This window comes from Pinus tabuliformis, chromosome 9 (genome assembly GCF_031772625.1).
Source record: "Pinus tabuliformis cultivar Carrire ecotype Pingquan chromosome 9, CPIR1, whole genome shotgun sequence".
NCBI classification, from domain to species: Eukaryota; Viridiplantae; Streptophyta; class Pinopsida; order Pinales; family Pinaceae; genus Pinus; species Pinus tabuliformis.
The window spans coordinates 553,746,430-553,761,884 of NC_142307.1; the positions used below are offsets into that span (position 1 = coordinate 553,746,430).

The following is a 15,455-nucleotide window of genomic DNA, read 5'->3' on the forward strand; positions in this document are numbered from 1 at the left end:
TAAGGAAATATATTGCATAATGCACATATGTTCATATAGAATTCAGAAAATCAGTCCCTTGAGCCAAGATTATATATGGAAAAAAGACAAAAATATGATTCAAATGTTGGGGAAACAGAAAATCATACCAGATTTGACTTCAGAAAATAGAGAAATATGTACTCGGCATGGAAAAGACTTGGATCTGGTGGGAGGTGTTGTCCACTGTAATCTGCATCCTCCATATACCCTGTGGCAATGATAGCCCCTGTTTTGATAAAGCATCTGCTCTCCGGTTTTTATCCCTGAAAATATGGGAGATTGTGTAGTCTTTCCTGTTGCACCACAAAGCCTCAAGCCTATTCAACCAACCAGAGAGATGTATATTTTTTGTGATATGTTTAGACAGTACATGGTCGATGATGACTTTCGAGTCTCCAAAAATATGAAGGTTTTTGAGGCCAAGGAAGTCAGAGATAGAAAGGAGACCAGCCATGGCCATAATTTCTGCTTTGTTGTTAGTTCCAGGTCCTCCATTCCAATGTATGTCAAAAGCTTGTCCTTCTTCTGGGATTATATAAACTCCACAGGCACATGTGTCATGCTGAGTAGCACCGTCAAAAAAAGCACAGGGATATCCATAGGCATCGTTGGGCTGTTGATTCCTTCCTTGTCCGACTTTGGGATGTCGTGGCCGAGCTAGCGCTTCATATAAACAAAGGATAGATTCGAAAACTTTATAAAATGGTTCCCTTTTGGAATCTAAAATAATTCGATTTCGCCATTTCCATATGGCCCAGATTGTTAACAAAGAAATGGGCCTCCACTTGCAGTGCATGTTTCTCCATGCTTTGAAAGCCTCATATATAGAAGGAGCATTGACGATGGCGAAACCAAAGTGAGCAGTTAAGTTCTGCCAAATCAACTGGGATTGAGGACACTGTAGGAAAATATGCAAATTATTCTTAGAATTTGACCTACAAAGGGGGCATATGGCAGGCCCACACCATTTGCGCTTCTAGAGATTCTCCCAAGTGAGATTCCTGTCATGAAAAACCAGCCAAGCAAAAATAATGATTTTTAAAGGGCATCCAGGTTTCCAAAATGCTGGGGGAAAAATATGATCACATGCATCAGATTCTGATAATAAAATTTGGAGATATATATGCTTTGCATATACAATCAATGCACCACCGAGACCTTTCCAAACGAGGCAATTCCTGTCTGACGAGCGATATAATCCACGCGATTGCAGTGAAATAGTGATAGCATTCCATTGGGATTCCAGAGCACCGGGTAATTGCATTTCTGTAGCAGTTTTCCAGATTGGAATAGCACCATCCCATTTTTTTATTGTACTAGCCCAAAAGAAATATCCCCTGCTGTCTAAATTTCTCAAAAGTTGAGAGGAGATATGGATCTTTTCTCCCGCACTTGCGAATTCATCAAATCCAATGATAATAATGGATCCGGATTGGAATTTCCAAATCAAATTTTTTCTAAAGAACAACTCCAATCTTTTAAAACCTCTCCATATATATGAGTCATTGGTGGATCTAGTGGAGCGCTATCTATACCAATATGTCATGTCTTGCTCATCCATGTACTTAGCTCTAATGGTTTTGCTCCAGTTGGATTCACCCATAATCGCTTTCCACATTGATTTACATAGAAGGGCTCTTCTAAAGGAGTGTAAATCCAATATGCCCCAACCTCCCATATTTTTTGGCCGTGTCAACTTCGAAAGCTTGCTGAGGTGATATTTTATCTTCTCCTTCTGTCCTCCCCATATGAAATTAGATATCATTCTGTTTAAACTGTTAATAGTAGATGAAGGGATATAGAAAAGGTGTGCCCAAGAAACCATGATTTGTACCAGCAGGGATTGTGTGAGAATGGTGCGACCTCCAATTGATAAGCCCCTGTATTCCCATGTAGATATTTTCTTATAGAACTGATCCGGAATCCACGACTAGTCGGCCAATCTGTAACCCATAGGTTTCAAATTGAATCCCAGATATTTGAAGCCCTTCAGGATAGGAAATGCTTTAATGTTGAAAAGATCTATTAGAAATGTGATTATATCTCCATTTACGTCAGCGACATGGAATGAAGATTTTAAATCATCTATATACATGCCGGTGGCTTTTTGAAATCTCTCCAAGATTTCATAGATACATATCCATGTTGATTTGTACAGTATGGCTGACAGAAGGATATCATCAACAAAAAGATTATGCGACATGAATATATCCCTGCAAATGGGGGGAGGCTTGTATCTCTCTTGTTGGATCGCTTTCTTTATGTGTAGGCTCAGAGATTCCATAACTAGAATGAAAAGGAGTGGAGATAGGGAGCAACCTTGACGTAAGCCCCTGGTCGCTTTGAAGAAAGGAGTTGGGACACCGTTAATTAGGACTGCATAATTTACTTCCACCACACAAACCATGATCCATCTAATGCACCTGACATCTAGGCCAATCCTAGCTAGTAGGCATCACATAAATCCCCAGCTCACACAGTCGTATGCCTTTTTAAGGTCGATTTTTAAAAGAGCAACTTCTATTTTCCTGCTATGCATTGAGTGTAAGCATTCTTGGGTGAGAGCCACCGCTTCTAAGATATTTCTGTCTTTAAGAAACCCGTGTTGCTCTGGAGACAGATGTAGAGATAGAGTGTTTCTAATTCAAATAGCTATAATCTTTGATATGACCTTGTATAATACGTTACACAATGAGATTGGCCGATAATCTGAAAATGTGGAGGAGAGCTTTTTCTTTGGAATTAGAGCGATATATGTTGAGGAGATTCTTTGGCTTATGAAACCCTGTGTTCTCGTTTCCCTGACCATCTTTAGGATATCTGTCTTAAATATTTCAAAGAAGTGGATGAAGAAATCGATGGTCCACCCATCCAGCCCGAGGCACTTGTCCTTCTGGAATGATTTCATTGTTGCCAATAATTCTTCTTCTGAAACTTCAGCAAATAGAGCTCTGTTTAGACTTTCATCAAACATAGTGGGGTACGGGTCTATTCCCCATAGAATATCCTCAATATCGCAAACAGAATCCTCACTGTAAGCCCTTTTGTAAAATTTCACAGCTTCTCTAGAAATAGCCTCCTTTGAGGAGTGAGAATTTCCTTCCTCATCCTTGATCTCCCAAATAGAGTTTGTCTCCCTTCTCTTATTTGCAAACCTGTGAAAAAACTTGGTGTTTTTATCTCCTTCTCTGAGCCATAATGCTCGACTTTTGAGCCTCCAAGAGGCCTCTTCTTCTTATAATATCTTTTGTTTTCTTTTTTCTAAATCCCATATATGTTTTATGATGGTGGATGTCATGGAGGGATTTTTAAAAAGTGTAGATAAGTACTCCAGTTTCCTACATATGTCCTTTAGCTCCTTTATTGGAGGCCGATTTCTCTTTTTGCCATTTTTTAACCTCCTTTTGAAGAAATTGCAGGAAGTCAAGGAATTGCCGGGAAGAGTCATTTTCCTGCATGGGAGATAGCTTCCATGTATCATTTATAAATTTGTTGAATTGACCATCAGCAAGCCATGTACAATTGAACTTGAAAGGATATCCAAATCGGCGTCCAACATATTTCCATTGAAAAGAAATGGGGAGGTGATCAGATATGAAAGATGGTATGATGTTCATTGTAGGAGGCCCATATCTTTTTATTAGTCTTTCAAGGAAGATAAATTTGTCTAATCTTTTCGCCAGATAGGAGTTGTTGGATTGCCCATTGTCCCAATTTGGTCCCTGATCAGCAGGATATCAATAAAATTATTTTGTATAATAGATTCCCAAATGAATCTCCCCAACGGATCATATTTCCTGCCATTGCCCCATATTTTGTCATTACAAAAGGTGTAATTAAAATCTCCACCAATTATAAAAGAGTCAATTTCAAGTAGTTCAGAAGAAAGAAGATAATTCCAGAAAGGGAACCGGTTTTTATATGGAGCATAAATATTCAATATGTGAATGGGGTCTGAAGATCCACGGAAATGGGCCAGCACAAGAATGCAAGCGAAACATTGAAAAGCAGCAGCCGTAATCCATTTAGGGTCCCATAATACAGCTAGTCCTCCAGACATGCCCACAGCATTTGAAGCGACCATATGCCATGTTGGTAGCATCTGCCTGAAGTAAGAAATGGTTTGTGAGCTATCGTGCATGGTTTCTTGTATAAGAAGCATTTTAGGTTTTGAAGAGACAAAAATATTTTTTAGGGCCAGAAATTTGGGGTCAGCTCCAAGGCCCCAAATGTTCATTGATAGAATGTCAATCATTTGGGAACATCATTAGGTCGACATGCTCTAAGAGGACTTTTATTAGGAATATCTTCAGCTGCAATTTCTGTAACAGGAATGTCAATTAAGGAAAGATCCCGGGTTGACGAGTCCTGTCTTCCCTTCCTACCCCGGAAGTGTCTACTACCACGCTTCTCTTTGTGGCGGACAATTATGTTTCTAGCCGAATTAGGGCTAATATTGGGCGAGGGGGAACGATTGGGTCGATGGACAGTTAATGGTTGAATTTTTAAAGACGCTTTTTTAAGGAGGTCAGTATCCTGATCAGAAGAATTACGGGGAGAGGTTCAAGGGGATAGTGGAGGGGAAATAGGGATATATGGAGCCTTACCTTTGCGATCAGGTACATGTCCAAGGGATGGAGGTTTAGGGGAGTGAGCTATATATGGAGATTTATTATTTATATCAAAAGAGGGACCAAGTGAGGGGGAAGACGGGAATCTTTGGATGGGTGGAATATGAGAGGAAGAGGATTGGGGCGATGAAGATATGTATTGAATATGGGCGGACGCAGGATCAATACATGGAGGCTTAGAAGATGCAGGAGGGAGGGGAATCTGAGGGTCTAGTTCCAATTCACAAGGCGGAGAAATATTGGAGAAGCCTGTTACTCTGGCCGACAGGTTAAAAAAGGACAACGAGGGAGTCTTAGAAACAGTGGAAGAATGGGTCGATCAGTAGAATAGTTAGAATTATGATTTGTAGGGTCCACAGATACAGATCGAGATTGTGAAAGACTGGCACATCAATCTAGGGAACGACCTTTCGGTGAGGATAGGACGTCATTGGTTATGACTGGAGCCCGATGGACCTCCATGGTGTTAGGCCATTCATATGCCGAATTTTCTCTTTCATATGTCGAAACAGGAATATTTACAGCATGGAACCTTTTCTTCTGTTTACCGCCAGGGCGACGAGGACAATTACGAAAAAGGTGTCCAATTTTGTGACAATTTGAACACCTAAATGGGACGCCCTAGTAATCTAATCGTTGTTGAATTTTGGACAGCTCCCAAGTTAAATCAATAGACTCTGGAAAACCCCCTCTGAATTCCTTTTCTATGAGAATCCAGGCCACCCGCTTGTCTTTTGCCCCAATACACCTAGGATTGACGTATATGAATCGCCGAATAGCATTTCCTATTTTTTCCATAGATTCTTTGGTCCACAGCTCAAGAGGCAGGCCATGCAATTTTGGCCAAATGTAATTGTTTTGGGGCGTGCAACGAAGCGGATTAAAACCGATAAACCATCTGTGCAGAGCTAAAAAGCTCTTCTCTTTCACCTAGTGTTTCGAATAGATAATTTCCAAGTCACGTACCCTAAGGAAGTGGAAAGTAGATATTTTATTGAGAATGATTAATTAATTCTTTTAACTATCTTTACATTATTTGATAAGAGAGAAGTAGATTAATTAATTCTTTTAACTATTTATTGTATTGAAATATATCTTTTATAACCTAATATAAAAAATATATATAATTCCTTCATAATTCTATATAAATAATAAAATAATTAAACATGTATAATTATTTTAATGTTAATATGAAATTTAAATAAAATATCTATAAATATTAATAAAAAAAATAGTAATAAAAAAATATTTTAATTTCTATTTTAATTAAAATATTTTTATTTCAACCTTTTATGTATAAAAATATATGTTATGAAAATGTAAATTTTATTTAAATTTAAATTTAAAATAATATCATTAACAAATATTTCATTATTAAAAATAATTAAAAAATATTTCATTATTAAAAATAATAAAAAAATATTTCATTATTTGGGCTCCCATTAGTCATGCGATCAATCAATCTAGATCTAACGGTCATGAGCAAACATAAGTAGGTTGTGTAACGAATTCCTTTCCTGGTACTAGAGTTGTGCCTCATTCTGTCGTGTGCTTTAGTGTTAGGACACTCTGCAACTTCATGGCGATAGAGGGTTTCAACAACTAGAATAGCTTCCTTTTGCAGGTATTCAAAGTGCACAACCTCCCTGTTTGACATTTTGAGAGTTTAATGGCGATTTGTTTGAGTTTATGCATTTACTTGGTTAATTACCTTGTCTGTGCAGGTAAGTCTTCCTGAATCATGGTGAGGGAGAGACATATTCAGCTTGTGTGCTCAGGTAACTCCTACCCCATTGCAGACATTGGGTAGAAGACATTGATATCAGGTATTTTACTCAGGACCCTCGTTTGGGAGGTGCGTCAGCAAGGCACAACCTAAAGGTTCCACTCAATTAGTTGTTTTGTCCCCGAACCCTCCATTATTTCATTTCTACCCTCATCGAAGCTCTGTTAATTCAGTCCCTTGTTTTTTTTTTTTGTCAGAGGTTAGGTTTTCGGCTACTCTGCACTTGTTAATAATTATTCTACCATTTTTCCAGGTTTTCCTTACCCTACAGTTACGATTGCTTACCTTTCACAGACGGTTCTAAGTTGGCATAAACTATAGTTATACCTTGCAGAACGAAGTTTGCAATGCTTTAGGTTGGTTATGTATTTGCTCAACATTTTTGTAATGTGCGTATATATATGTGTGTGTGTGTATTTTGGGGTTTCATCCCCTTTTCACTGGACAAAACCGTTCAGTGGTTTATGACAATTTTCTTGAGATATGAACTGAGCAAGTGGCTCTGCCTTGCTGGATGCTCTGCAACTTCATGGCGATAGAGGGTTTCAACAACAGGAATTGCTTCTTTTAGCAGGTATTCAAAGTTCACAACTCCCCTGTTTGACATTTTAAGAGTTTAATGGCGATTTGTTTGAGAGTTTATGCATTTACTTGGTTAATTACCCTGTCTGTGCAGGTGACTCTCCCTGAATCACGGTGAGGGAGAGACATATTCAGCGTGTGTGCTCAGGTAACTCCTCCCCATTGCACACATTGGGTAGAAGACATTGATATCAGGTATTTTACTCAGGACCCTCGTTTGGGAGGTGCATCGGTATGGCACAACCTAAAGGCTCCACTCAATTAGTGGTTTTGTCCCCGAACCCTTCATTATTTCATTGCTACCCTCACCGGAGCTCTGTTAATTTAGTACCTTGTTTTTTTTGTCAGAGGTTAGGTTTTCAACTACACCTTTTTTCTTTTGATGGATTGGGGTCTCGGCTACTCTGCACTTGTTAATAATTGATCTACCATTTTTCCAGGTTTTCCTTACCCAACAGTTACGATTTTTTACTTTTCACAAAGGGTTCTAAGTTGACATAAACTTAGTTATACCTTTGCAACTTTGTAGGTTGGTTATGCATTTACTTGGTTAATTATCCTGTTTGTGCAGGTGACTCTTCCTAAATCACGGTGAGGGAGAGACATACTCAACTTGTGTGCTTAGGTAACTCCCACCCCATTGCACACATTTGGTAAAAGACATTGATATAAAGTATTTTACTCAGGACCCTTGATTGGGAGGTGTGTCGACATGGCACAACCTAAAGGCTCCACTAAATGCTGGAAGTATCAACTTCTCAAAGAGTTAGATGCTAATGCCACTGCTCGGATAAGAAGGACAAAAGGGATTATAAACACTGTAAGAAGATGAACACATTTTGAGTTTTTTTTTTTTTATCATAATTTTTTTTTGAACTAAGTAGGTTGAAAAGTGAACTAAAGAGATTAAGATTATAAAACTAGACGTTAAGACTAGGAGGAAAAAGACCCCCTTTTTTTTTGCGAGGTAATGAATGCTGTGGAAGCCACCTGTAATCAAGAAATATGTTATATTTACTATCTGTTTCTTTAATTTTTATTAATACGGAAGCGTTTTTTTATTTAAAAAAATGGTTCCGACATAACTCATAATATTGAACCAACAACAGAATTTGGAGCCCAGAAATGGTCCTGAGAACCATTCACATTCCGGATTGTTTTCCAAAATGCAGCAAGGTCCGGTATAAAATTACTCTTAACAAGTTTTGTATTTTATGCAACACTTTATGCTAGCTATAAAGGATCTTTCCAAAAAATTAATTGCATTTCATTCTGGTTTCTATTACATTCTATATCAACGCTTCCTTTTCAATATGGTTTCTGTTACATTTGTAATCAACGCATATCGAACAACGGAATGACAGCTACAGTATCGGAGAGATTCATTAAAAACTTGTTCAGAATAAAACAATACACATTGAAGACAGGAAAGCTCTCTATAGTACCAACGAGATTCACCAAAACATTGTTCAGAGTAATTAACATAAAACAGCTAGACTCAAAAGTTGAATCTGACCAAATGAATAAAAAGACAAAGACTATGAATAACACTCATCTTAAATATAATCTCTCTGCTTGTCCTCCATTTATAAGGCCGACATAGTTCGCCCTAATTTACAGTAGGTGATAAACTCATCTTAAATATAATCTCTCTGCTTGTCCTCCATTTATAAGGCCGGTATAGTTTGCCCTAATTTGCAGTGGGTGGTGATATCATACCCAAAAGATTCGCTCTCCTAATGGATATAGATTCTGCCTCTTTGGCTGGATCGGGCTACTACTGAAATTTAACTTGACTCGACTACCTAAATTTAACGTATTTTAACAAATATAACCTCTGTCTGTGCTAAGTTTGCCTTTTCTGTGCTAAGTTTTCCCTATTTAGCTGTAGGCAGTGATCATACTGGCTCTCCTAGTGGACATAAATTCCACCTGCTTGGCAAAATCAAGCATCGCTTCTTTCAGTCCATCGAATTTACAGAATCGATCCATCCATGCACTCAGCAATGGCATTTTCTCTGGATCTATAAAACGCTATCGGTAGCCTTCTCGAGGACTTTGATAATCGCTGACAAACCACCCAATGCGATGTCAAGCAAGCCGATCTGATCCCTTCCAAAATACGGTTTTCCTGAGAAGCTTGTGAACAGGGTTCGATTTCAGTAGCAGCTCGCTCTTAGCTCTGAGATTCTCTTCCGCGAACTATTCATCGATACCTTTAAGAGCAAGTGCTATGCGAACCCGCGCACAATGAAGGGACTCAGAGTCATACCGAACTGCTTTACCTGCCCCTTCTCTCCCGCTTTTTTATTTCAGTTTTCCATCAACGATCAAAATTCGTTCAATCGTCTAACACCACAAATCCACGGTGAACAATAGGACACCAAGGCGGCTGGGGCAATTCATCTCAAAGGGAAACGCCTTACGGCGTAATAATTTTCAAAACATCATCTATACAAGTAATCATAATAAAAATTCTCAAACACTATAATAATTATTTTCTATTTTAAATTTTTATTTTATGTTTTTTGAAATAATCAAATATAAACCTTTTAATTTTAATTATTATAACAAAGTTTAAAGATAAACATAAATTTAAATTTATAAATTTATAAATTTTATTTTATTTTAAATTTCAATGAATCCTCAGTAACAGCTCTACTTGCAACTCGATATAAATCGGAGTGTTATGATCAAAGTTATTGGAGTTCAAATCCCCTTAACTAACTCGCACCCGATATAAATCGGAGTGTTATGATCAAAGTTATTGGAGTTCAAATCCCCTTAACTAACTCGCAGGAGGAGCAACCTAGACACCTAAAAGTTATAGTGGTAGCAGTGAGATTCAACCCCATATCAAACGAGTACAAAACCAGCCCAACTACCAATTCCCCTGATCACTAAAAAAAATCCATATTATTTTTAATTATAATTCTAAAATAAATAAAACCCAAAAATAATTAAATATAAAAATTTATTTAAAATATATATATTTATTAAACCGAAGCGATTAAAAAGCACTGATTACCACTTTTCTCATTATCATTTACCATAAACCCAAGTGCTCATATTCTTTGCTACCCATTTTCCCGCATAGTAATTAAAAAGAAAGAAAAAAATTGCCACCACATTCTAAATGTGTATTCAATGGTTTATTTTATACACATAAATAAACAAAGCTCGCACCTTCCTTTTATATATATATATATATATATATATATATATATATATATATATATATATATCGAAGTGCTCGTGTTCTTTGCTAACCCATTTTCCCATACCCCATATTCAATGGTCTACTGCTATAATACTGGTGTACCTTCTGCACATTAATAGAAGAAAAACTCACACTTACTTTATATCGAAGAACTTACTACCCTCTTCGTGTGTATTCAGTGGTCTACTACTATAATACTGGTGTAATTTCTACACATTAATAGAAAAAAAGCTTACACCTCCCAAAATACAGTCATGGTTATATTACTAGAAAACATAAACTTTAAACTTTTTGCTCTCACAGACTGTTCAAGTCAACATGGTTTGTTGAATTTTTAATACAGAACTTATTAGCAGCATCAACATTACAAGCCAAACCACAGTTCTAACATAGATGCCTATCTAGTACATAGTTTATCTCTAACATCAACATATATGGCTATCTACTCCATAATTTATCTCTAAAATCCCAGTGGATTAGGATTAGTTGCATTTTGTTTGGATTCCCTTCGGTAGGTTAAGCCGAGGATAGTGACCATCTTAATAAACCTTCTGTTGAGTTCCAAGGGGAAGGAAACCTTTGTAAACTCTATATTTGCAAACTATTTTACCATGTACTCACCTAGTATGATTTCATTCCACTCGAAATCTCACATTAGTGTCTCCTCAACAATGCCTAAACACTGATCTTTGGAACGTCGTATGCACTAAACAGGCATCAGCTAACCGAGTCACCATGAAGCTGTGACACTTCTGATGGAACACTTCACTCTGGTTCTGGTTTTCAAGTATCTTCTCTGCGAGAGGGACTCATAACTTTCCGACTACTCAAATCCAGAGTCTCAGTTTATACGTCACTAAAGGCATGATTAGCATTCGAAAAGCAGAGGGACTCCATAACTTTCCGACTACTCAAATCGGAGTCTCAGCTTATCCGTTACCAAGGCCTGGTTAGTAATACAAAATTTTGAAGTTCTAAACCGAGTCTCCTCATTTTTTTCATTGCATTTTCTGCTCTTTTCATGACATTAATTTTCTGCTCTTTGCATGACATTATTCAAATGTAACTTGTACTCGTAGGAACTCATTGTGTGTGGAATTAAATTCTGCGACTGACAAGTATCTCACAAGTATCCACTTTGCATTCATTTTTGTAACACATCAAGTTAAAAAAAAAAAAAATGAATTTTCATTGTATTTTCTGCTCTTTTCGTGACATTATTCAAATGTCACTTGCAGGAACTCATTGGTTTCCCCTCCCAAAATGTTTACCTCGAAGAATGACATTATCATCTTGAATCTGGCTGATTCTTTTAAAGTTGATTTTGATATTACTTTTTTTTATTGGGAGACTCATTTTTTACCAGAAAAATTCCCCTAATAACAAGGAAGAGAATTATGATTTATAAGAAAATTAACAGACCGAACATGATCACTTAGTAAAAATGATAAAAACGCTTAGTTTTATGATAAAAAGAGGTCCCTCCATAGCAGGGGCTGAGACATCCAACAAAACATCCCAGCACAGTATAGACATTCATCTTCTGAATGAACGCAATTCAACCTCCTTCCTATTATAAATGTAAAGATGGCAGGAGTTTTATAAGTTCATGACCGGCCGTGTAGCAAGATCCGTTGAACAATAACTTCATAGAAATCTAGAATCCATCAGGGTACATGATGAAAGAGCTTCAGCTCCTTTAACCACAAATATGAACATAGTAAGATTGGCATCAGTTAAAAGTCATCAATTATTTACAAGTAACAGCCGTGTCATTGCATGTAGTGAGATAATAGTTCAAAAGAGTAAACTAAGAATAAAATATTATATCGTTACAAAGAATCTTACAGAAAACAGGCCATCAATGCTACGAGAACTACTACACTACTACACACTTTTTATGACGAATACATTACACAAACCCTCTTGGGCATTGTCACAGGAGGTCAGATTATCTTCAGATACGGAATCACACTACAGTCAAAATTTCTTAACTATAGCTTGCAATTGTGCCATGTTCGGCAGAATCAACACAGTACACAAACAACTGTCTTCAATATCACAATGCCATCAGTTACCAGCGTCTTTTCAGTGGATCTTACTTGATGACTTATCACCAAAATGAAGGATCACAAGTGCCAAGAAAAATGCCCTAGAGAACAAATGACGAGAAATATCAAGAACACTGCATCTACATGCCAACAGCATCCCATCAAATTAGGTAAGAGAATTATCAAATCCTGAAAAAGCTGTAATAGAATGCTCAAGCCCTCTGAGCGGTATAGATCTTCGATGTCAGAGAAGCCTTTCCGAATCACAAATTAATTTTGGAATAGACATGGTTGACCAGCAAATGGATGTTTGAGCCACTTAGCAATTGATGCCACACTGTTGTAGGTCTGGTCCTTTGATCCTGGTTGTGAAGGGATCTATACGAACCCATAACAAAGAGAAAATAGATGCCAGAAGAATTGACCAAACAATAACAATAGTTGGAGTGCGGTTCTGGCGACCCATCAAACCCTTGAGGAAAGGATAAAGGTGAACAATCACCCAAAAAGCAAAAAAGAGTTTCCCAAACAGGGGACCCCATGATCTATAACCGGTACTGATAGCATATGAGATGCCCGCCACCACACCTACAATGTTAATTATAAGCAAAGTGGTTGGGGGGATAAGGAGAGCAGTCCATTTGATCATATACAACTCTGCAAAATCACCACCTTCATCTGAAGCTTTTGAGGTAACAGTGAAGTTTGTGTCAACGCCAGCAAGGACCTTTAGTAATCCTTGAATGACTGCAAAGAGATGAGCAGACACACCTCCAATCACCCAGAACTGCTCATTCCTCCACCATTCATCAATGCCAACCCCGCTCCATCGCATTTCTAGTATGCCAGTAGCAAAAATGGATAAAAATAATGAAATGAACCATAAACTTGCAAGAGTGCTAATCTGCAAATCAACAAATGAAAGTTAGAAGGGTCAGAACAATCCAACGTCTGTTAAAAGACCAGTTTTAACCAGATAGTGAGTAGAGGCTAAAAATCTACCTCGGGAATAATGAATTTCCCAGTAAGAAGACATATTGCCGGCAATGTACAATATGCAAGCAGAGGAATAGAAGTGATAGGATAAACAGTGGTGTTTATATATGCCAGCCTCTCCAACCATTTGAGCCTTCCAGTATAACCATACCAAATTGGAAAATGCCTGCTAAGAAGAATTTCCACAGAGCCCAAAGCCCATCGCAGAACTTGGTTCAGACGATCAAAAAGATTAATTGGAGCAGATCCCTTGAATGCAGGGCGAGGAGGCATACAGTATATTGATCGCCAACCACGAGAGTGCATTTTAAAGCGAGTCAAAATATCTTCTGTCACAGAACCATATATCCAACCAATCTGCACAAGATACAAAATCCCAATCCATTAAAAAATTAAATCTCAGTTATGCTAGGCCCAAAGAACCAAATATAGGCACTATTATTCGCAAATTGGTGGTTATGGTTTTACCTCTTTTCCCCAATCTGACTTGTCTTCATAACCACAGCTGATTACATGGATTGCTTCTTTTAATAAATCAGCAGGAGTTGCAGATTGTGGCACGCCGCTATTCTCCATTTGAGTGGATGCCACAAAGACAAGGGATTGACCAAATTTTTTCTCCAAGCTTTTTTGGAACACCAGCGGGGATTTTTCATCATCAAATCCTGTGTATAGTTAGCAAACAGTGAAATATGTAAGGCAGAGGCAAATATAAAAATGTGGCATCTAGTAGCTTAAGAAATTGTTTAGAAATTGGCATTTACCTTCCACACCTCCTTCTATGTCTTCCAGACTACTGAATATGGGGACAGTTGAATCAGTTGGCCTGTCTAATTTTTTTGTGTCGTTGTACTTCTTGTTTGATTTTCTGCTCTTCTTTCTAGGTCCACAACAGCTTGAAAAATGGATCTTACCTTTGTGAGGAGGCTCATAACCATAGAGGGCTTGCCTGTTGAAAACGCACCCTGTGCCCACATAAACAGGCCCCTGTATCCCATCCAAACCCTTCAAATTGATCTGCAAACAATCCAGTACAATATTTTAGTTTCAAAAGCGCATAAAGCAGCATACGCAAATGCAAGTCTGTAACAATGCAATTTGATCAACACTCACATCAAAAAAGACTGTATTGTGATTAGCATATCGATCATTTCTGTCAATGCCATCAAACCTTTGAGGGAACTGAACATAACAGACTTTCTTCCCAAGAGTAGGATCCATCATAAAACACATGGCCTCACGAAGGGCCCTGCTGTTGTTTATATAATGGTCACAATCAAGATTGAGCATATAAGGGCCATTGGTAAGAACTGCGGAAACACGAACCTGTAAATAAATAACAAGAGGAACATTCTTACTAAGAACAACATAATTTTAAAAAATCAAATTTAAAAGGCAAAATAACTTTTCCAGATTTTGGTTTAGCAAATTACTTACCAATGGTTGCTAGATGAGCACGATGGGTGAGGAGAGTGGAAATGCTACTGGCAACGTAATGGAAATTAGGATTTCTGGGTGCAATCTAGGAGCAGTGGTAGCTGGTTGTGAAGTAGCTCAGAGATTGGAGGGATGTGTGCAGCTTATGAGCCTTCCCAGAAGTGCAGGAAGCATTGTATTCAGGTCAGAGCAGGTGAGTATTTGATTAATTTTTCCTTTTGAATGGATTCTGCAGGGTGCAGAGTTCCTGACCAGATCAAGCTTTATATGGTTACTTCCACAGGCATAAGCCAACTTCATACAAGCAAAATCGGCAAAATCAAGCATCACTTCTTTCAGTCCATCGAATTTACAGAATCGATCCATCCATGCACTCAGCAATGGCATTTTCTCTGGATCTATAAAACGCTATCGGTAGCCTTCTCGAGGACTTTGATAATCGCTGACAAACCACCCAATGCGATGTCAAGCAAGCCGATCTGATCCCCTCCAAAATATGGTTTTCCTGAGAAGCACTGGTTGGTTCGCAGCGCTTCCTATCAAAAGAAAGTTTGTAATGCTATCTTCCACTGCTTTTTGTAGCTGCTCGCCATGGCCAGCGAAAACTCCTCGCAGACATGGATAGAACTGAGGGGCACACATTAAAACCAGGAGTATATTGGTTATTGAATAGAAAAATAATATTTTTAACTTTCGATTACATGGACTGCAATGATAAGCGAGTATGTGAA

At 37.9% G+C, this 15,455-nt stretch overlaps 1 protein-coding gene across 1 annotated transcript; it reads right to left on the reverse strand.

Moving 5' to 3' along the window:
* Nucleotides 1–12,341: 12,341 nt before the first annotated feature.
* LOC149149707 (putative cellulose synthase A catalytic subunit 2 [UDP-forming]) lies at nt 12,342–15,111 on the reverse strand. Its single transcript, XM_089442564.1, has 6 exons — nt 14,977–15,111; nt 14,401–14,613; nt 14,052–14,304; nt 13,756–13,952; nt 13,294–13,644; nt 12,342–13,195 (listed from the first exon to the last, which is right to left on the reverse strand). The coding sequence occupies exons 1-6, from the start codon at nt 15,109–15,111 to the stop codon at nt 12,611–12,613; spliced, it is 1,734 nt and encodes a 577-aa protein (XP_089298690.1). The 3' UTR covers nt 12,342–12,610.
* Between the last annotated feature and the right edge of the window lie 344 nt (nt 15,112–15,455).